Source organism: Syzygium oleosum, unplaced genomic scaffold (assembly GCF_021117445.2).
Source record: "Syzygium oleosum isolate NSW1041296 unplaced genomic scaffold, Sole_v2.1 Sole_v2.09, whole genome shotgun sequence".
Taxonomy (NCBI): Eukaryota; Viridiplantae; Streptophyta; class Magnoliopsida; order Myrtales; family Myrtaceae; genus Syzygium; species Syzygium oleosum.
The window spans coordinates 10,272,741-10,293,874 of record NW_026607493.1 but is presented as its reverse complement, the minus strand read 5'-3'; the positions used below and the strand labels follow the sequence as shown (position 1 = coordinate 10,293,874).

General features: G+C 42.2%; 3 protein-coding genes across 5 annotated transcripts; 1 reads left to right on the top strand and 2 right to left on the bottom strand.

Annotated features, from left to right (window-relative positions):
• Positions 1-761: 761 nt before the first annotated feature.
• LOC115690908 (squamosa promoter-binding-like protein 13A) lies at positions 762-3,912 on the top strand. 3 transcript variants are annotated; one of them, XM_056314592.1, is made up of 5 exons: positions 762-1,044; positions 1,172-1,235; positions 1,762-2,264; positions 2,464-2,597; positions 3,217-3,912. In XM_056314592.1, exons 3-5 carry the CDS (start codon positions 1,855-1,857, stop codon positions 3,762-3,764), a joined length of 1,092 nt encoding a protein of 363 aa, XP_056170567.1. In that variant the 5' UTR covers positions 762-1,044; positions 1,172-1,235; positions 1,762-1,854; the 3' UTR covers positions 3,765-3,912. The 3 variants fall into 3 exon arrangements, with proteins under 3 accessions (XP_056170567.1, XP_030473308.2, XP_030473292.2); XM_030617448.2 differs by lacking the exon at positions 1,172-1,235; XM_030617432.2 differs by lacking the exon at positions 1,172-1,235 and having other exon boundaries at positions 1,732-2,264.
• A 2,854-nt stretch (positions 3,913-6,766) lies between these two features.
• Positions 6,767-9,742, bottom strand: LOC115690957 (gamma carbonic anhydrase-like 2, mitochondrial). The gene is made up of 2 exons (XM_030617471.2): positions 9,301-9,742; positions 6,767-7,359 (listed from the first exon to the last, which is right to left on the bottom strand). The coding sequence occupies exons 1-2, from the start codon at positions 9,671-9,673 to the stop codon at positions 6,983-6,985; spliced, it is 750 nt and encodes a 249-aa protein (XP_030473331.1). The 5' UTR covers positions 9,674-9,742; the 3' UTR covers positions 6,767-6,982.
• Positions 9,743-15,682: 5,940 nt separating this feature from the next.
• Positions 15,683-20,286, bottom strand: LOC115690964 (truncated transcription factor CAULIFLOWER A-like). Its single transcript, XM_030617491.2, has 9 exons — positions 20,183-20,286; positions 19,870-20,088; positions 19,645-19,726; positions 18,945-19,006; positions 18,744-18,843; positions 17,361-17,402; positions 16,710-16,751; positions 16,519-16,595; positions 15,683-16,279 (listed from the first exon to the last, which is right to left on the bottom strand). Exons 2-9 carry the CDS (start codon positions 20,049-20,051, stop codon positions 16,234-16,236), a joined length of 633 nt encoding a protein of 210 aa, XP_030473351.1. The 5' UTR covers positions 20,052-20,088; positions 20,183-20,286; the 3' UTR covers positions 15,683-16,233.
• Positions 20,287-21,134: the final 848 nt, after the last annotated feature.

Genomic DNA, 21,134 nt, shown 5'->3' with positions numbered 1-21,134 from the left:
AGATCGATTGCCTTGTACACATACTTTCTTGTCGGCATCGGTACTCTACTAATAGCATGCTCAGTTTGTGAAAACACTATAAAAAATGAAGGGAACGAAACCGAATTAGGATAGAGGAAGACCCTGATTTCGTATTATCTAATTTAGCAAAGCAACAAAGTAATCATTTTACGTCGATAAGCCGGAGAGGAATTGGCGATTCCCATGATAAAGTAGATCGTTAGTGTATGAACCTGAATTCGAGGCATTCGCAACAATGGCTCTACTGATCCGAAGACATCCAAGTGCCTCTTTTTTAAAATCGTCACGGTATGGCTTGCACGTCTTTACGTGCGACCAAACCAGTGAGGAAAAAGAAGTGTGTAGTCACAAAAAGGGTTAAAATGTCTGATCTCTCCACACGACATTATGGGGTGTACTGAATACGTGTAAGTTCAGTGGACTCTTGTATTCGGATTATGCCGAGTCCCATTAGGGTTTCATTGAAATCGAAAACTATGATGTATTGGGCTTACATGCACGCGCGCTCGGAGCGTTGAGAATTGGGGGAGTTGAAGTGAGGAACACCAAAAGGAAGACATGCCATAAAATGTGAAACACAATGCCACAGCCACATGCTGTGTCACAAGTCACAACCCATCCATCATCCTCTGCACTCCTTTTTTTTTTCTTTTTTTTTTTGGCCTTTTCTCTTTCTGCCCTTCGCCTTTTTCTCTGTTGGCCTCTTTAAGAGTTTTGAGAGGGGGTACGAAGGGTGGGGCTTGTCCCCTTCTCCTCCTTTTCTCATCAGTCACCAGGCGAAGCCACATTTCAAAACACCAAACCCTACATATGGAATGCAAGATAATAATAATAAAAAAGAACTGAAATGGACTAGGAGAGCCAAATCAAGCCTGCCCCTTTTTGGCTTGTTCAACTTCTCCTTCAATGATTTTTCTCCACATCACTCAGACAACTCGCTCACATTATCCCCTTTCTCTTTCTGCACCACACGAACAACCCTTCAAGTGGAGGGCTTTGATGGCTTTCTGCTAGCAGCAACAGGTGGTGACTCTTCTTTAAAAGCTCCCTATCTTCCTATTCTCTCTCTTTTTTTTTATCTTTTTGTTGGGTTTACTTTCTTTTCAGTTGATTCTTTTATTTTTGCTGGTCTTTGTGGAATCTATGCCAGGAATGGATGGTTAGAGAGAAGGGCTCTCTGTCTCTTTCTTTTCTAATCCTGGACTGGACTTCTTGTGCGTGTAACTAGTCCACTTTTTTCACCCCTCGCTCTTGTGGTTTCTAGACTTTTTAGTCACGGTTGTTTTACTAATTTTATCTTCTTTCTTCTTCCGGTGGAGGGTTTGTTTCTTTTTGTTTTTTTGTTTTTAAATGTGTTTGTTGATCTCTTCGGAGTACGTTCTCCTCTGATCTTATTGTACTGTACTCGTAGACTTGTAGTTATTGCCAACGGTTCTTGTGATGTCCCTTTTCTTTTACCCTTTCCATGACTTTAGATATCACAAAAGAGCTACTGGAGGTAATGATTACTCCGTCTTGAGCTGGCCATTTTGCAACTCTTTCTGTAATTTCTAATTTCTAACTTATGAAAGATTTCTCTTTGCCCGAGCAGCCGACTGGAAATTTTTTCCGGTTTATGTTCTTCAGCAATTTAGAAAGACAAAAATCTCAAGTGCTTGATTTGGCTAGACGATACTGTTTTGTTCAGTTTTTGCTCCCTGTTTGATGCAGTTGAGGAAAAAAAAAGTCTATCTTGTGAAGTTAAAAGGAGTAGCTTGACCGTCCTGGGGACGAAAGAACTCTGAGTCGCTTTGCCAACAATCTCATTGATTTGAAGTAGTGAAAGGCTTATTAATGGATTGGAATCTGAAAGCTCCTTGGGATTTGACTGAATTTGCCCAAGAAACCCTGCCAAGCGACCATGGGGCTGATATGCCAAATAGCTATGGGATTCCTAGTGCAAAAGGAGAATTTTCGGTTGATTTGAAGCTGGGTCAAATGAGTAACACCGTGCACGAACCGGTAAATATGTGGAAGGACTCTGCTGTCTCAAAGATGGCGTCATCTCCATCAGGGTCATCGAAGAGGGCTCGATCAGCAAGCAATGGGGGTCAGGCAGTACATTGCCTTGTTGATGGTTGCAATGCGGACCTTAGTAACTGTAGAGAGTACCATAGGCGCCACAAGGTCTGTGAAGTTCACTCCAAGACTCCTGAGGTGACGATTAATGGTAAAAAGCAAAGGTTTTGTCAGCAATGCAGCAGGTACTGACCATATCTTTTGATTGTTTCAAATCGATACCAATCTTTCAACGTATTCTTCAAATTCATTGTTCTGCTGCGTCATTGTTAATAATACTTGCAGTCTGAAGTGGATTGTGTAAATTGGAACTGCTCCTAACAACAGGAACTGCCAAGTTAACAATGGCTAATATTATGTTTTAAATAATATCTGGTCTTGTAGGTTCCATTCACTGGAGGAATTTGATGAGGGCAAAAGGAGTTGCAGGAAGCGCCTCGATGGACATAACAGAAGGCGAAGAAAACCTCAGCCGGAACCCCTAAGTCGGTCAGCAGACATTTTATCCAATTTTCAGGGTGAGGATCCTCTTGCAGTAATTTTTCTTAGCTCCAATGTACCATGTGTAATACCAGTACATGGCAGGCTCTAGGGCAATTTCATGAATATTCTGTTCTGATTAGAGCTGGCATAAGATCCATACATGCAGAAATTGCATCTGCAAGGGGATTTATTTTCTGGAATGGAATGACCATCTCTTTCTACTTTACTGTTCACCTGTATGTTTCCTCCTGTTAGTCCTTCCCACGGGAGATTTTCCATCAGAAGAACTTGGGAATGCTTTGTTTTATGTTAAGAACAGTGGTTCTGAGGGAGCTCAACTAGCGTAGGAATGAGCTTAGTTCTTAGAACCAGTGACTAGTTGATAATTCCTGATGTGTTCTGTCATCTGTTATATTATGGCTGGTTGAGCCCTCATACATTCCAACAGAAATAACTTGATGTTAGATCTTCAATTCTTGGCAATTTTAGCTTTATGGTCCGGCTTCTCTTTTACAAATTCCAAGTGTGTATGATAGCTTACCATGAGCAGACAAATTCCAAGTCCAGGAGAAGTCTATAAATGACTCCTCAGACTAGCATGAATGTTTCTGTTGGTTATTATGTTTCTTTGACTCTTCATTCAATCTTTTTCAGGTACCCAATCAGTGCCACTCTCTAACTCACAGGTATATCCCACTACTGCTGTTGGCAACCCAACATGGACCGGAGTTGTCAATCCCGCAGCAGAAGCTGCTCTATATGGCCACCACCAACACCTTTTCGGGTCGCCCTCTAGCATATATGGGGGAGGCAAACAAATTAAGTTCTTGCAAGGGAATAATCCCGTGTTGAGCAGCCAAGTGTCTGCCGAACCTTCTGTATGTCAGCCACTCCCTAGGACGATTGTTTCGTCTGATAGTGGTGGGCTTGGCCGCAATTTGTTCTATGACCGGCTAGTCAGCGAATCGGACTGTGCTCTCTCTCTTCTGTCATCACCACAGATGCAGACATCAGGTACTAATTTCAGCAATATGGCGCACCAAAACTCCTACCGTGATAATCACAGCTTAGAGCCCTTGGACTCTGTTCGCGTTTCCAATGGCAGCGGAAGAAATACCAATTCCCAGGGAATGTTCCACTTAGGATCTGAAGGACGACAAAGAAATGAAGCCTCTCAAGTAATTCCCTTTCACTGGGACTAGTAAGCTATAAGCCCACTCCCCAATTTCCTGATGCATAATTACTGCATATTCATTCTCATGTAGAGATTATCGTGGTATTCTTTCTCGTATGTACACTGTCTGTTTCGGTGAACTCTTCTAATTGAAGGTATTAACTACATTGCCCTCCTGCTTTGGTGTGGTCATCGCTCCTTTTCTCCAACGAGGACGATACTCATCAAACTTGGGCAAAGTCGAAAGGACTCCATTTGGAGTCTTGTTTGTTTACCCAGTTAGCTTCATAACTCAAATGCTTTATAACTTGGATATGATTTAACTAATACCAAAGAAAGATAAGTACGACATTATTGGTTTGTCATCCTAAGCAGTGACACATTAGTTAAAATGAGAGGAAACAACTAACTCTAAATGTTGTTATACCTCTATATTGTGTTAACACAATGATTCCTGTTATGTTTAGTCGGTCCGGTGCATTCAGGTTAGCCTTTTCACCACAATCCGTATGTGTTCATTATACTCGTTTTCCTATAGAAACTTCGAAGTATACAATCTTCATGATCACATGATTTTTGTCTTCATAATTGACCTCCCTTGGTCCTATCGCTTGTGGTTTTGGCTTTTCTGGGCAGAGAGAAAAGATGGCTTCACACTGCTAACTCTTATAGTGTCAGAATCTGCTATGTGAAGGAAGATAGAAAGAATCACTCATATAGTTGCTTCCCCGAATTTATTTGTACTATCTCGGAGCTCTGTGAGCTGAAATCTACCTTCCTCCGATAATGTTTTTACCCATGCACGACATACATATGACGTGCGTAGATTAAGCATGGTGCTAAGGGATTTAGCAGTATTCCCCTTCGATGAATCGTTGATTGCCGACCCACCTAAAATCAATGTTGCCAATCTCACAATCTGCAACATCTAGGACTACATGGCCACGGTTTCATAAAACCAGATAGCTTCATGATTGATCAAATTGTTCTATTGTGATTTACACGACGGTTCTGCATTATGACAACCGCAGTGGAAACAAACTCAATAACGAGAACCAGAGGAAGCACTAGAAATCATCCTTAACCTTAAGGAAATGAAAGACGAAAAGAAAACGAGCGTGCTTGACCATGGTACGCATGACAAGCGAGACAGAGGGATGATTTCAGAAAAGAAGCAAAACAAGTGAAGATATTGGCACGGCTCAATCAGATTAAAGGACCCATTTCAAGACTTGGGAGATTTGATATGATTGAGCCATTCCAACATCGTCACAAACTCGACTTACCAGCACCGTTGGGATCGATCGATGCACCGGACACCACGGTTCGCCACTAGTCTCTTTGACAATCTCCGACGGCCATGGTTGTGTGATGAACCTGAGTTGCATAGAAATAATATGTCTACAGCAGAAAGCGAAGACAATTTATATAAGCAAAGAGGGAGACTCCTCCGGCCTTTACGAACTGTGAATGGTTGGGACGTCAAAATCGTTGCTTTGATTCATTGGGAAGACCTGAGCAAAGAAAAGGAGGATTAAAATAATTTCCATAATTAGGTCTTGTGGAACTCGTCAGTGGTCGATAACGTGGGGCAACAAGCTCACACAAAACGGTTCCTTCACCAAATCTTCACTATCATTCTCGCACCCACAAATTATTCGACGAATTAATCCTTCCTAACCACTCTAACATTTCAATCTTTTTCCCAACACATTTCGTGCGCGCCGGGAAAAAGAAACAATCAGTTCACCGTAGATGTAAGCGGTAATCGAATCGTGCAACGCTACCCGCATGGACATTCCATCTACACCGACGTGTGGACAATCGCTTCGGGAGCTCAAGTCTTATTCGGAGTTCATCGAGATCAATCTACTGCTTAAAAGGGTGATCCAAATCAACCGCTACTTTTGAAATGTTGGTCGTGATCTAGCTTTGGGGCCTCTTTTTTCTGATGAGGACCTTGCTATAATTAATGCAACGCATACACGCCCGTTAATCACTAAAGGTTGGATCGCATTTCAAGAGCCTGCCAAGGAGAGTTGTTGGAAAGCGAACGAAATCGATCACGTCAAGAAAAAGGAATTGAAAATTTGCAAGCAAGTAACCCCCATCAAACAAAATCTGCCGGTACGAGTGTTTACGGTTCGTGAACTTTCAGTTGTCTGAAGACTTTCCACAAGAAGAGGGGGATAATTGTCAATTTACGCTCTTGGCAGTCGCTTTCGTCCTCTTCAGCAGAGAAAAAAAGGGAGTCAGCTCAGAGGACTCTGTCCGACGAAAAGTGAAATAGGATGATGGAGATTTGCTCCCAAATTGGCGTGAGAAAAAGCTAACACCTGGCCTCGGGTTTTGCCCCCTGCCCCCAAAAGATCAGCAAAGCTCTAGACATCTTTCCCTCGATGGATCTTCTTCTTTAGTTCCCTTCCTCCCAATCAATATGATTGCTCTCTCTCTCTCTCTCTCTCTCTCTCTCTCTCTCTCTCTATGGATCTTCTTCTTTAGTTCCCTTCCTCCCAATCAATATGATTGCTCTCTCTCTCTCTCTCTCTCTCTGCCATGGCCACTCACAAGTCAAGGCTCGAGTCACCACGAGTTTGTGGGAAGTAGTAGACATCGTGTATTCGTAGTGGAATCCAAATGGCTTTCACTTACCAAAAAAAAAGACAGCTCAATTGGGTACAACCACCAAGGAGCACGTACAGACCAAGTACTTGTGTATCCTTCGAGAAGGCCCTCCACCAAATGCCAAAACATCCAATCTAATTAATGGGGTTAGCTGAGACTTGATTGGGTTGCCGGAATCAAGTGCAATAATAGAGTTGGCTTTAGTATTAGGAATCTTCACCAACCAACCTTCCATAATCTTGAAAAAGTCAGTCCTGAGTTGTGACCTTCGGGAGAAGTTACGGATGATAATTTTTAACAGAGAGGCTTGTGAGGTCGAAGTCTGCTTTGCAAGGTGCAGAAGAAAGAACCATCCAATACTACTACATTTCAACTGGAAAAAGGCGAAAATCTTGGTCTACATACTGGGAAGCAAAATGATGAACCCATACAAACTTTAAGTCGCGAAAACACATGCAGTCTCTCATCAAGTGACCGAGTTTGCAAACAATCTTCTGAAGCAGTTACAAGCGAATGAAATTGGCATGGAGCTCGAAAGGCAAGCTTTACATGTCTCGGAGCAGCTTATTTCCTTGTATGGGATGCCCAACATAAAACTCGAGTCAAAGTTAACAGTAGATTTTACATGGAAATCCCCAAGGATTTCTTGAACTTCTCAACCTCCAAATACACAGTCGAATAAGGGAGAAACTCCGAGAAGTAGCTGTTACTCAGATCGTTTATCGCAACGGCAAGTTTAGGGATTTCTAACGTCTCTTCATGAGTGAGAGTCCTGACAAACCTTGCAGGATTTCCAGCCCAAAGTTCACCAGTTGGAATTCTCCTTCCTGGGGGAACCACCGACCCAGCTTCAAGTATCGAGTGGGTCTCTACCAAGGAGCCTTCCATTAGAATGGAGTGTTGACCAATAATGCACTCAGGCTCAATTGTGCATGACCGCAAGAGGCTGTATGCACCAACGGTCACGAACCTCTCAATAGTTGTCTCTGCTGGCAAACCTGGCAGAAATGAGAGAAGTTGCTGGTCACATAAATTGACAGCGCAAAACACAAACGAGGAGAATTTTGCAGTCCCTTCAGAATTGTCACTAAATCTTAATATAGTAGACAACTGCTAGTAGATGCACAGTAGAGCCAAAACTACATTTTGTTGACGTACCATGACAAAAACCTTATCGAAGAGATTCTCATCCTTCGCTGAAACATCATATCTTACTTACCTTTCATCTATTATTCGTTCTATGAACAGAAACATTAGAAACTGAGCTCATCTCAGCAACAAGCTCTAACTTAAAAGCTTGACTAATAAGAAGGTGTAAAGCATGCATACAACAGTACTTGAGGAAGGATAGAAATGGGAATGGAAAAAGGATGGCATGTCAATCAAGAATCAAGACTCATAAAGATACTGCTCAGTATAAATATGTTCGGAACTTATCAGTTCACACACCTTAGAATCTACTGCAAGGCAAACAAGAAATTTGATTAGATTAACAACTCGAACAAATAGAAAAAAACATAACTCTTCACTATGGAGACTCTTCTGTTGGGGAAGAACTAACACCGAAGTGTTTGAAAACCACAAGACTGCTTAATTTATTCGAGAATTTTGACTTTATAATATATCTTTCTTAAAAAAGATATATGAACTGTTAGTGAATGGAAAGACACACACACAGAAGCAGGAAAAAAAATTAAAACAGGAATCAGAAATGTAATGGCGTTTGGAGGCGGGTTTGTGAAGAGAAGAACAATGAGAGGAGAAGGTGAAGCTTTCGGAGGATCCTGAAAAGGCTTCAATTTCCAGCAACATCATTCATTGAGCACAAAACCTGTACTATGATGCCATCGATTTTTTTATGTGGACGGCCTGGAGTTGGAGGCACCCTGTAGAAAACCCACAGGTATTTCAGAGCCACTGATTTCACTCTGCTCTGCCCCAATTAAATTACAGCAGCCCTCAGCTTCCATTTCTTTTAGCTTCTTTTTCTTTTCCCAGAAAGCGAAAAATCGATTGGAATGCAAGAACGTAATGGACCACGTTTCTCTCCCTCTCTCAAAATATTCACCACATAAAATATCGAATGAAGTGAACCATGTTCCGTGGGGAAAAAATCCCAATGATCACCAAAGTGTTATATTAATACCCACATCATCATTTGAACCTCAAAGTTCACATTACACAATAGTTGTCTCAGTATCGTTGTGATTTATAAAAGGACAATTCAGCAAAATAAAAATCAAAGGGATAAATAGAAGAAAGAAGAAACTATGACACGGTTTCATGCAACATTTCTTTTCAACATCCAAACGACACAAGTAACAACACTGCACAGTGCTGATCAAATGCTTTGAGTAACAAAGAAGATCGTTGAAGTCCAACGAATTCAGACAGTGCGGAAATTAACAATAAAGATTAGTGAACCATTGACCCCCAAACACGAGCACGTCAATTACAATTCCCTACAGGATCAACTGGCAAATTAGTCCCACGTTAATATCTTGCTATTGATCAAACTAACTTCAGCATAATTTAAGAAGTTACAGGTCCATCTTATCAAAGAAACTACATAGGAGACATTCGCACCTTGTGAGCTCTAAATCACAAGCTAATCCACTTGTGACAGCTGCCTCCCCAGTAATATCATCAATCCTCTATTAGTAGGAAAAATTCAGCTGCGGATACTAACAAACTTCAAGGTCCCTTAGTATTCTCCACAAGCAATTTCCCTCTTCAATAGCTAATGACTTCCTAAAGCACTCCTTAAAGAACATTTCTTTGCACACATTCTTCCAGGTGAAATCAAGCAGGTGGAGCAAGTAAAGAAAATTAAAATGCTGAAAAACAACAGAGAGATCACACCGATTCCAGAACCCTAACACCCAAAATCACAGTCACAATCACAATCTCCACAAATCCCCAAAAAGCAATACTCTAACCTGTGGGAGAAGACCAAGCGGCGTGAACGACACACCTCTCCTGGACATTGGCGCAGAATCCGACGGTGATCTTGTTGAGGTCGCCCCGGAGGACCGACCCGCTCCAGACGGACGCCCCGTCGTAGACCGTGACCTGGCCCGCGAGGACCACGTTCGGGGCCACGTAGGCGTCGACGGCGACCTTGGGGAGCCACTGCCCCAGCGGGATGATCTTCCTCTGGCCTCTGTAGTCCCATTTCACGCGATCCGGCGCCGGCGACGGCGCGACCGTCTTCGAAGCCTCGGCGGCGAAGCCGCGGCGGAGGGCGCGGTGGCCGTGGTTGGAAACCGCGGCGGCTAGGGCTCTCCTGGAAACGCGAGCTATGGTGGCCATTCCGATCGAACAGCGCGTTGGACTGTGTTCTAGAGAGAGAAGCGAGACTCGGCTTCTGACGCAGAGCGAGACGGCGAGAGAGAGAGAGAGAAGGAGAGAAGGAAATGGATTTGGGCTTTTGGATCTATCGGGCCTACCGTTGTGGGCTCTTGTTGGGCCCACAGTGGTAGATCCAAAAAGAGAAGGAAATGGTTTGGGCTTTTGGATCTACTGGGCCTACTGTTGTGGGCTCTTGTTAGGCCCACAGTGGTAGATCCAAAAGAAAATTGGAATCTCTCATTGTGTTTATATGCTACTAGGGGTGTGCAAAATAATCGAGAACCGCCCGGACCGCTCAGAACCGGACCGAAACCGGTGATTCTTAAGGGAACTGGTCTGGTTCCCAGTTCCAATTTTTGGGAATCGGTGAGTACCTGTTCGGTTCTCGATTCCAGGTATGGAACTGTTCACCCGCCCACCCCAACCGGACCGGTAATATAATAATAAATATAATATATAATATGATATATTTGTTTAATTTTTATTTTTTTTAAAAAAGAAAAATTCTAAATCCCTAAACTAAACCTAACTTGCTCGACGCTCACAGCCTCACATTGAGCAGAGAAACACCTTTTTTCGCTTCGCCTCACGTTCACTCTCACTCTTCTCGGTCAATACTCACCTCACCGTCTCTGACTCTCTATTTCCGTCTCCATCTCCGTCTTTCCGTCTCCGTCCTTAGCTAGTGGAATTGGTTCCATGGACCCACCTGGGAACCGGACTGGACCGGCGATCCGATCTCCGGGTGAATCCATGGAAACAACGGACGGTTCTCGGTTCCAATTTTTCGGAACTGGTTCTTAGTGGGCGGTTCACGGTTCTAGGATGGGAACCGCCCACCCGAACTATGCTCACCCCTATATGCTACTTCCCTCTTCATCACTGGGGTGGAATTGGACCTGAAACTGAGTAAGCTTACTATGCGTTTAGGTTGAGCTTGACTCCATGATTATTTGAGATCGATTCATTTGATTTCGAGTTTAACCTGGAGCTCATCAACCCTCCCCTGGACAAACTAGCGAGTCTAATCATCATTCGATTTTTTCTTTAATTATATTTGGTAGTTGCCAGAGTAGACAGATATCCTTGAGGTCACAAGGTACTAGAATTTATTGAACTCGAGTTCATATACAAGATGATTATGATCAAATGAAATCGAGTTCAAATGTTTCGATTTTCTAGAGTCGAGCGGGAAAGTTAAATACTCGATCGAGTGTGAGTTGAGTTCCAGATGTTGATTATTTTATTTTTACTTTCTCGTACGCACTAATGTAGACGGTGCATTTCGGTTTTTATTTTTTTACTATTTTTTATTTTATTATTCATTATTTATATTTTCTTTTTTTCTCGGGAAAATGACATAACCAATCCCTTAATTTTAGCTCAATGTGTAATGTGATCCTTTAATTTTTAATTTGTTGAATGTGATCCCTAAAGTTTAACCCAATGTGCAATGTGATCCTTGAACTTTTAATTTGTTTAATGCCGTATTTGAACTTTTGACACATGTTAATATTCGATGCAGTTCTTCCATAAATTCAAGTTCATGGACTATATTAGATATTTTCATATAATTCAGAGACTACATTGAACATATATCAAAAGTTCATGGACCATATTGAACAAATTAAAAGTTCAAGGATCACATTATATATTGAGTTAAAGTTGAGCAACTGTTTATATCATTATCCCTTTTTTCTCTCCACTCATCTCTTCTTCAACCCCTTAACTGTGCACATTCATGTTTTTGACATCAAACACCATAATACCCCAACCTCCATCTACGATCAACTTCTTCAAGCGTTAAGCCATGAACAACCTATGCTCCACCGTCACCGCCATCCATCACCGGAACACCACCGTCGGCCACCACATTCGGCCACCACCATCAATCACCAGCAACTCAACATTCACTTTCACCTAGAAATGCACAGATATTGCGTAGAAGTACAAACCAATTCAAATGCCTCTATAGATTAACATTCAGGCCAACGACTTCAAGCCGTTTCCTCACCGACGATCACCATCCGCGATCACTGGAGATCACACAAACACAGCGCGAAGGAAACATCGATTCGGCAATATGCTCGACAATTGTGAAATACATCAAAGATCATTTCCCTTAATAGCTAACGAAACGACTACTCACATCTAACACATGAATACATGTTCAGATTGAACAATGACCGGAACTAATCTATAACTAGGTCTTAAGGGGAATATTCACAAACAATTTACATGCGTTCAGTGAAGGAGTGTGTTGCGACCTTCCCATATGTGAGCCACCAAAGGAAAGGTAATGGATTACTAAGCGTACACTTAATGCGAACTCTTCCAAACTCTTTACACTTAACGCGAACTCTCTCAAACTCTTATCAATTGCGACTTTGGGGTTTTAATTTAATCAATTGAACACGCAATTTAATTCATTTTGAACTCGCCACTTATCCATTATGGGTCGATTTGAAACCAAAGTAAAATGTAGGAGAACATTTTATTTCAACAAACTAGAGAGATCATAGATATGGGGACTTGATTACATTAAATAAATATAACGCTCTTTTAACACCTCTTCTTTTTATTTTAAAAAAATATTTTGCAAGCAGGCTTCACCAATTTTAATCCTGAACCACTAACTTATGAAAGATGACTATGCGGGTGTGACATCCGGGTCATTACTCAGTAGACCCATGTGCCCTTGAATACTTAGCTATTCAATCGACGAATAATGAAGTTGTATCGTGCGTGGACAAACTTGACAACCTAGGTCGATAAATGCTTTAGTCGATCGGGTTTGAATTTCCGCACTAAGTTATGAGTATATTGAACGAGCTCGATGTTCAATCACATACGAAACTAGAACGCGGAAAGTGCCAACGTTTTGTGACCCGATACCAATTCTCTTCCATGGCCATTCCCTCTCTTTCTAGCTCATCCCCACCGCGCCACCTAGCGACACCCGCGCCACCTAGCGACACCCGCGCCACCTGGCTGCGCCATACACCTCCATTTGGCGCACCAAATTGCTTCAAAATTATAATCCATGCGGCTGAGGGGAATAAGAAGATAAAACCAGCAATTACATTCTTCTTCCTCCTTTTTCCGGTTTCCGTGGCCTCCCTCCGTTATCACTCTCTTCCTTTTTCCTGCGATACCGCGATCTCACGCCGTTCCATCCCGCCGGCGACGCCTTGTGCAGCCAGCCCTTGCGCCGTTCCGTGTCTCGCATCGTTTCGTTCGTGCCGCTGCTCAATATAATACTCGGTTAGTCTCGGATCGCAGGAGGCCAGCCAATAACCGGACCCTTTTTCAACTCCGCCAAGCGTCGCAAACCACTTTTGGGAGTTTCAGCGAGGTTGATTTTCTCGGATTTCCGCGGTTTCCGTTGTCTTTCGTGCACGTTCGTGTTAATCGGCGATTGCGGAAGACATGTATAGCTAGAATTTTTGAGTTCATGGTTTATTTAGTTCTTGAATGTGTTGTTGAGGTGCTGATTGCTGAAATGCGTGCGTGCTCGAGGTTGAATGACACCAAAGCAGGGCCGAATCCGTAGACGTTGTAGAAGTCAGATTCGGTCACGGATTGACCCAAGGTTTTTGCCAATTTTATACGATATTGTGTGGTACGAATTTCTTGGGGCTTTCTTCACGAAAGTTACACCTTATTCTTTGTTCTATAACATAATTTAATTCTGGATTTTTCGGACTTCATATGACTATATTATATTTGATAAACACACGATTTTAAGTCAGTTTTTTTAAAAGACCGGTACTGACCTTTACACGATTATGATTTTCTAAAGAATTTTCGGCAAGGAATTTGGACAAGTGTTCTTCATCAAAGTTGTAGATTACCCCTTAAAATATAACATATAAACTTTCCATGATTTTTAGAGCTCATTGAACCTGTGATACGTCTACCTTTCTTTCCGTTTGAGTTCTGGAATTAAACTACTGTTTTGACCTGATTTGTCCGAATTGTTGGGAATTGTATAAGCTAAACTGGGTTTCGAATTCTCACAAGAAATGTTCCTCTGGGTCTCGCCTACGTTGTGTTAAAATTTCATAATTTTTTAAGCTGATTTTCTTAGGTAATGATAGCGACTTCCGAAGGCGTACAAACTGCCTTTATGGGGCAATTTTGGGATTCTGGATGCAATTCCTTTTTGTAACTTGTCTTTTAAGATTTGTATTGCTGACTAACCAGTTTTATACCATTTCTATTATTTATAAGTGGATGAAGGTTGGTCAGTTCTGAACTTGAGTTGTTTTCTTTGCATTAGCAAAGTGAATGATATTTTAGACTGAAATATTGAATTGCTGCATCATGAGTATGACAGTTCCGTCGGTCCCCATGACGACGATGCCCCAGGAGTGGGGATGCCTAGAGGGGTAACTGGGTTTCTCCAAATGCCTGGGGGGTAACTGGGGTCCCCAGATGACCTCGCGATCCGGGAAGGGTGCGAGATGCCTGAGGGGGTAACTGGGTTCCCTCGGATGCCTGGGGGTGTAACACGGTTCCCTAGATGTCCTCGCGATGCTGTGTGGGTGCGAGGTGCCTGGGGTGTAATGGGGTTCCCCGAAAGATGGTGCCAGCTAAGTATTGAATCAAACGTGATTATTACTATTGCTACGATTCACTTGCGTTACTGGTTTACAGACCCCAAGATGTCTTTGTTTTTATACCAACTTACTACTTTGGTTTTGAAGAAGGTATTTAGACAAGTTGATTTTAAGAGTGATTTCATATATTGTATGTTTGGAATTTCCTCACATGTGCAGTGATAGGTTTACATAGTATAGATTGGTAGACATTTTTACTTGCTGAGTTTATGCTCACTGGATGTCGACTATCCTCTTTCAGATTAGTAGTTATGCCGATCGTGCTTGCCTCCTCCTCGATTAGCTACGGTGCCCCTGTCGATTTCTCTAGTCATATTACTGAGCTTGTGGATCCTGATTTCCCGGAGGATGGTAGAGTAGCATTTTTGGAGACCAGGCAATGATTTTTGGACATACTATGGATGATGGATAGGTGACGTTGTACATAGGTGCTTACAGGTTGGGAGGATATGACTGACGGAGCTTTTGGTGTAATCAGGGGCGGCAGGACCCTTTTTCTTTTCCCCAATGTACCCCGACCTATGTCGCCTAAGTACATAAATAAGAAATGAAAATGAGATCGCCATGTTTATATTTTTCGTGTGTGTCCCTCTAAATTTTACATGTCTCGGGTTGTTCTTTGATTTTACACTCTTTCGCATGCATAAAAAGTGAAAGAATACATTACCAGTCAACAATCAAAGCTTATAAATAAATTGTTCGAAATGATTTGAAGAACCTTGATGCACTAAGTAAACCAAAAGCTCCATTATGTCCAAACACATCAAGAATTTTGCAAAATGTTATTTTGTAAAGGGTAAGAAAGTGGAAAAATTGAAAAAAAAAAAAATCAAAGTAATTCAAATCAAAGTTGGTAACCCCATAATAGATGGTAATTTAATGGAGTGAAGATTGGTGAGATACACTAATTTAGGCTGGTAATCTCTAAAAAGGTTAGTATGTAAGAAGTTGATAATCTAGGTAAATAAAAATCAATTAGAAAAATTAGAAATTAAAAGAATAATTAACATTGGAAAGTAACTATGCAAGTTGGTAATCCAAAATTAGTTGGTAATTTAATTTAACAAAAATCGGTTAAATCACTCTAAATTAGGCAGGTGATTTCATTGTAAGTTATACAGATAAAAGCTGGCAAGTTGGTATAAAAATAGTTAAGGTGCAAATCAACAAACAAATTGGTATTTCCGAAAAATGAAGTAAAGTTATGAACAAGTTACTTCCAAAGATTTATTGGTCATTTTCCTATCAACAATTGTTTGACACTTACCAAACACTTATTGAACCGGCACGGGAAAAATGTTTTTGGTACCAAGCGATAGAATGAATTTATTTGCCTCTGCGAAATCACTGAGAGAAAGTTCAGATATTACGATCATCCATTACGTAGGAGACGAAGTCCATATCTCACAATTAATCCCCAAGCTATTCATGATATCCTTAATTTTATGGACATATACATGTATTCGAAGAAGATCCTTCTCCTTCCCTTTTTTCTGGAAGAAAAGAAGTGACTTTGCACGCTCCATCTTTCGTCCCATCGCCTATCGGCTCCTAACAAATTGCTGGCTTTTCAGCTGTGTACCCAGCAAATCTTACAAGTGAACCAGATATAGAGACGAGGCTCGGCATCTTCCTCGTTCGATAGAGAATTGGTAGTTGAACCCATGCTGGTCAGCTGGACAAATTCAGGCCGTCGACGAAATCAGGATAAATAACAATACCTATTATTGGTAGAAGTTTGCTTATATGTCTGGACTTCTGTTGAGTCCATATTACATTTCTCACGCACATACACAGCATATGAACGAAAAGCAGTCCTAGCTTTGATACACGTTCTCAACCCTATGTAATCAGGAAAAACCACCGCCTGTTTTAACACCCACCCACCACACCAGTACTTCAGTGTCCGCCATTTACTATGTAGGAAGATCCATCCTGAGGAACCCTGCAGTTTGACAAATATTCAATGGATCACTCTTTCACGGTTCAAAAGCAGGCATAGGCCTAGACAACTATCACTCTGAAGCGAGCATCTTTAGCTTCTGTTAGTTTTAGACCTAGAATTTTGCAGATCACTCGAGAACTGCTTATATGAACCATTCAATGAGTTGTCGAGGGACATTGGATTATCAAAACACCCACGTTTGGGAAAACCAATATCCGCGATGTATGAAAATGACGTACCTTTGGTCTGAGTAACAAAAGTGATCTACAAAAACTCCAGGCCTAACACCGACGTCGCGCATCTCGTGGTACTTGACCTTGGAATGATGGAAAATATATATGCCAATCATGATTAGTGCAGTGTTGTGAATTGCCAAGCTATGCATCTTCCAAGTTATGTATATACGAGTACAAGTTTGGAAAGATCTTACTGTTTTCAGGAGACGAGCGTTTTCCTCTTGCAGGACTTTGAGCTGAAGAAATTAAGCGACCGTCATGTTGCGTATGCACAAAGTTCTAATTGCATGTCCTCGACTTTTATATAGCAGCATCCACTACTTTTAGCAACAATATAGATTGTGGAATGTGTGTTCTTATGAACTTTTGATAAAACGTTTAATGATATGATAGGCCTCTAAAAACGTATGCCCTATGCCGCAATCAATTCATCTTAAATCCTTTTCAAAGACCAAAAGGTTGAGCATCAACGTGCTGTACAATGCAGATTCGTCTCGATATGTACGTTCTTGAATTGCTAATAATTAGTAAATGTTTGCCTTTCGGAGTATGAGGCTTTCTATTTCACATTATTCATATAACAAAATGCTAAAACGCGGCACAAGATACAGGCTTTGGATAATGTTTCAGGAGGTGGTTTCATGTGCATTTAGATCTACATAAGCTAGGAGGCCTATAATACACGAGACATCTACTATCTACTGAGTATGAGTCAAATAGAAGACTTTAGTAAAGCGTATTCAAGATGTTGCATCGACCCTCAAAGTGAAATCTTACTCAATATGGAGTCCGGATAATCAAGCAAAAAAACACCATGAGAGTTTGGTTTAATAGAGGAAACTTACGTTCCTTTTCAGCAGGTTTACATGCTCCGAAATGATGCGTCTCTGTCCATTGCAACCATATGCTCAGTCAGAATAGGACAGTAATGAAGTTAGTGAACATATACTGTGCTAATACAGGGAAAAGTGCTGAATAAGTCCTAAACCTTTTGGGGTGGTGCCAATTTAGTCCTAAATCTTTTTTTTTTTGCCAATTGAGTCCTAAACCTTTTGATATAGTGCCAATTCAGTCCTTTTTTGCAGGATTTTGCTGACGTGGACGTCGGCCGGCGGGCAACCGGTTACCGGCGCTGTGTGGACAAAATTTAATAATATTTTAATATTTTTTTGAATTTTTTTTCTTTTTTTTTTCTTCTCCCTCTTCCTTCAGCCGGTCGCCGGAGCGGCGACCGGCCGGAGGCCAGAGGCCGGCGAGGTCGACCTCGCCGGCCACTGGCGAGGTCGAGCCTCGCCGGCGGCTGGGTGAGGCCCGACCTCGCCCAGCCATGGCGAGGCTCACCTTCGCCGTCGCCGGCGAGGTCGAGCCTCGCGGGCCGGGGCGAGGCTCGCCCGACCCTCGCCCGGAGGTCACGAGGTCCGGCAAGGGCCGGGGCGAGCCTCGCCGGCGGCCGGGCGAGGCCCGACCTCGCCGGATCTCGGGCGAGGCCGACCCTCGCCCGGCCATGGCGAGGGCGGGCGAGCCTCGCCCGGCCAATGCGAGGCTCGCCCTCGCCGGCGACGGCAAAGCGAGCCTCGCCATGGCTGGGCGAGGCTCGACCTCGCCAGGATCTGGCGAGGTCCAGCCTCGCCCAGCCGCCAGCGAGGTCGAGCCTCGCCCAACCATGGCGAGGCTTGCCCGAGGCCGGCGAGGTCGACCTCGCCGGCCTCTGGCCTCCGGCCGGTCGCCGCTCCGGCGACCGGCTGAAGGAAGAAGGAGAAGAAAAAAAATTCAAAAAAAAATATTAAAATATTATTAAATTTTGTCCACATCAGTGCCGGTAACCGGTCGCCGGCCGGCCGACGTCCACGTCAGCAAAATCCGGCCAAAAGGACTGAATTGGCACTATATCAAAAGGTTTAGGACTCAATTGGTACAAAAAATAGGTTTAGGACTAAAATGGCACCACCCCAAAAGGTTTAGGACTTATTCAGCACTTTTCCCTACTAATGCATGTCTACGTCATCTGTTCCAGAGTCTTACAAAGATCCATATTGTTAAGGCCAACAAATACTTGCACTGGGATGGTCTTTTCGACTAAACCTTGAGAGGGAAAGAAAAATGACACCTCGAGAAAATATTTGTATAGATGAATAAATTGTGATCAACGATCATCGTGCTATTATATATGCATTCCTGAGATTTTAGTCCGCATCAAAGTCAAGAATTAATTAATCAGTAACATTCACCTGCTTGGAGCGGATGCGTTCGACACCGGTCTTCAGCTGTCGCTCGAGTTGTCTCAGCTCTTTCATGCTCAACATTGAAAGATCTTCTCCGGACAAGTGCCTGCATACATGAGCAGTGCGCGTCTTATTTAGTCAATCGCGATCCTTTAGAAACTTTTAAGTTTATTCGTTTCCGTCAAAAAAGAACTCGCTTCCACCTACTTGAGCTGTGTTTCCATGGTTTCAATCCCTCTTGTCAACTCGTGAATTTCAGCCCTCCAAAACTGTATATATTGCATCAACAGACTTATAAGTATGTCCCCAGAATACAATAACAAAATATCGCTACATAGAATTTTTAGGGTTCATCGTGCTGTGCCTAGTGAATCGATCTCCTTCTTCCTTTGGCTGAATATTAAGTGATAGTTTTTTTTTTTTTTTTATGACCCAGGGAACCCCGCACGGCCGACAGCAGGGAGGTAAACCACAGGGCGACACGTGCTAGCCACCACACACGTGCACCGGTTAAGTCACCTGCGGCACCCGGGATTCGAACACTCAACCTTTTGCGAGAGGAAGAGTGCGCTCCATTGGCTGAATATCAAGTGATAGTTAATCTCAACTAGCTCGATTAATTAAGAACTGTAGGCTAAGATGTATTTTAATCGCTTAGCAGCAAAGCGTCAACCATACACGTACTCTGCAAATTATAATAAGATGATGACGAAACATCTATTTCAACTCTTTTTCTTTGAGAGATCATCATATATTTTATAGGGTGAAGTAGAACAAATAACAAGATTTCTACTTTCCTGAATTTGATTATAGAGAGTCTAAAGGAGAGAGAGATTAAAGATTTAGATTTCATGGCAACAAATCAAGTTACATATTAAGACAGATTAAAGGATTAGATCTCAATCACCTCGATGCTTCGGCATCCCCGGCTGTGTGAAGATTGCGGGAGCCCTAATTCGTCTCGGTACTTGACAATAGTCTTATCCGTGCTGCGAATTCACCCCGTTAAAGTAGCAAAACGATTCTTATATAAATGCGTACACGCGCATATGGAAGGAACAAAAGCATGTGCGAATGGAAAATAGAAAAGGTAGCTGATAACTAAATAGATCGATTATATTAGTGTGATTACTCATGGCTGGCGAATTGACAACATTTCCCAGAAGAAGAGAAGATGACAAGGGCGATTTCGGCATCGCAGAGGACGGAGAGCTCGAAAGCCTTCTTGAGAAGCCCGTTTCGCCGTTTGGAGAATGTCACTTGCCTGCTTGATGCCTTCTCTATTCTCTTCAGTTCTACTTTCCCTCTCCCCATTTTTCTGGGCTCAGATCAGATCTTGCAACCCAACAAACCAAACCAACAACAAAAAAGACAGTTTTAAATTGATCAGACGAGACTCGTATCTTTCTTTCTTCGGATATGGTATTGTGGGATGGAAACTTTACTGGGATAAAAAAAAAGAGTGTGCCGATGGAAGCTGGTGAATATGGTAAGCATGACCTGCCATTTCTACTTGCACATATAAATAAAGTCGGACACCGCTGGAATATGCATGAAAGGCTAGGAGATTGGGGCACTTGATGGCACAGATGACGCAGGTGGCACGACGTCAACAATATGTCTCCTTCGTCTTTTTCATCCAACCCCACCGTACTCTGAGGAAAGGAACCAATATTCTCTTCGGACTTTTGGTTCGTATACCAATTTCATCTTCCCTACCCTTAAAGCCTCCGATCTGCTCTTTTGAATGTTGTTATTAGACTTCGAGTAAGGATGATGCTCAATTGTTCTCGTAAGATACTTTCGTAACGCAATGGTATCATCTCTCAAGGTGGCCATATAAAAAAAGGTAACGAATTCCTTAAATAATTGTGATTATATAATTATGGGATAGTAACTCAAATGATATCTCAACTTTGGCTTAAAATACAATATAACCCCTGAACTGTGATTCGATGTGTAATGTGGTCCCTGAACTTTTAACCTATTTGATGTGGTCCATAGATTTTTGGCATATATTCAATTTAGTCCATGAACTGTATGAAAATATTTATTGTTGTCCCTGAACTTGAATTAATGAAAAGATGGCAATAAACATTTTCATATAATTCAAGAACTAAGTTAAACATGGACCACATTGAACAAATTGAAAGTTCACGAACCACATTGCATATTGAGCTAAAGTTCTAAGATCATATTGAACAAATTAAAAGTTCAAAAATCACATTGCTTATTGGGCTAAAGTTCAAAGACCATTTATGTCATTATCCCTATAATTAACAAGACATGACAAACAAACTAGGGTTGATACCACGAAAAACCCCAAACTGTTACACCTGTGATAAATTTACCATCAGTTTTTTTCCGTTAAATTTTATTATCAAATAACACGCGGTG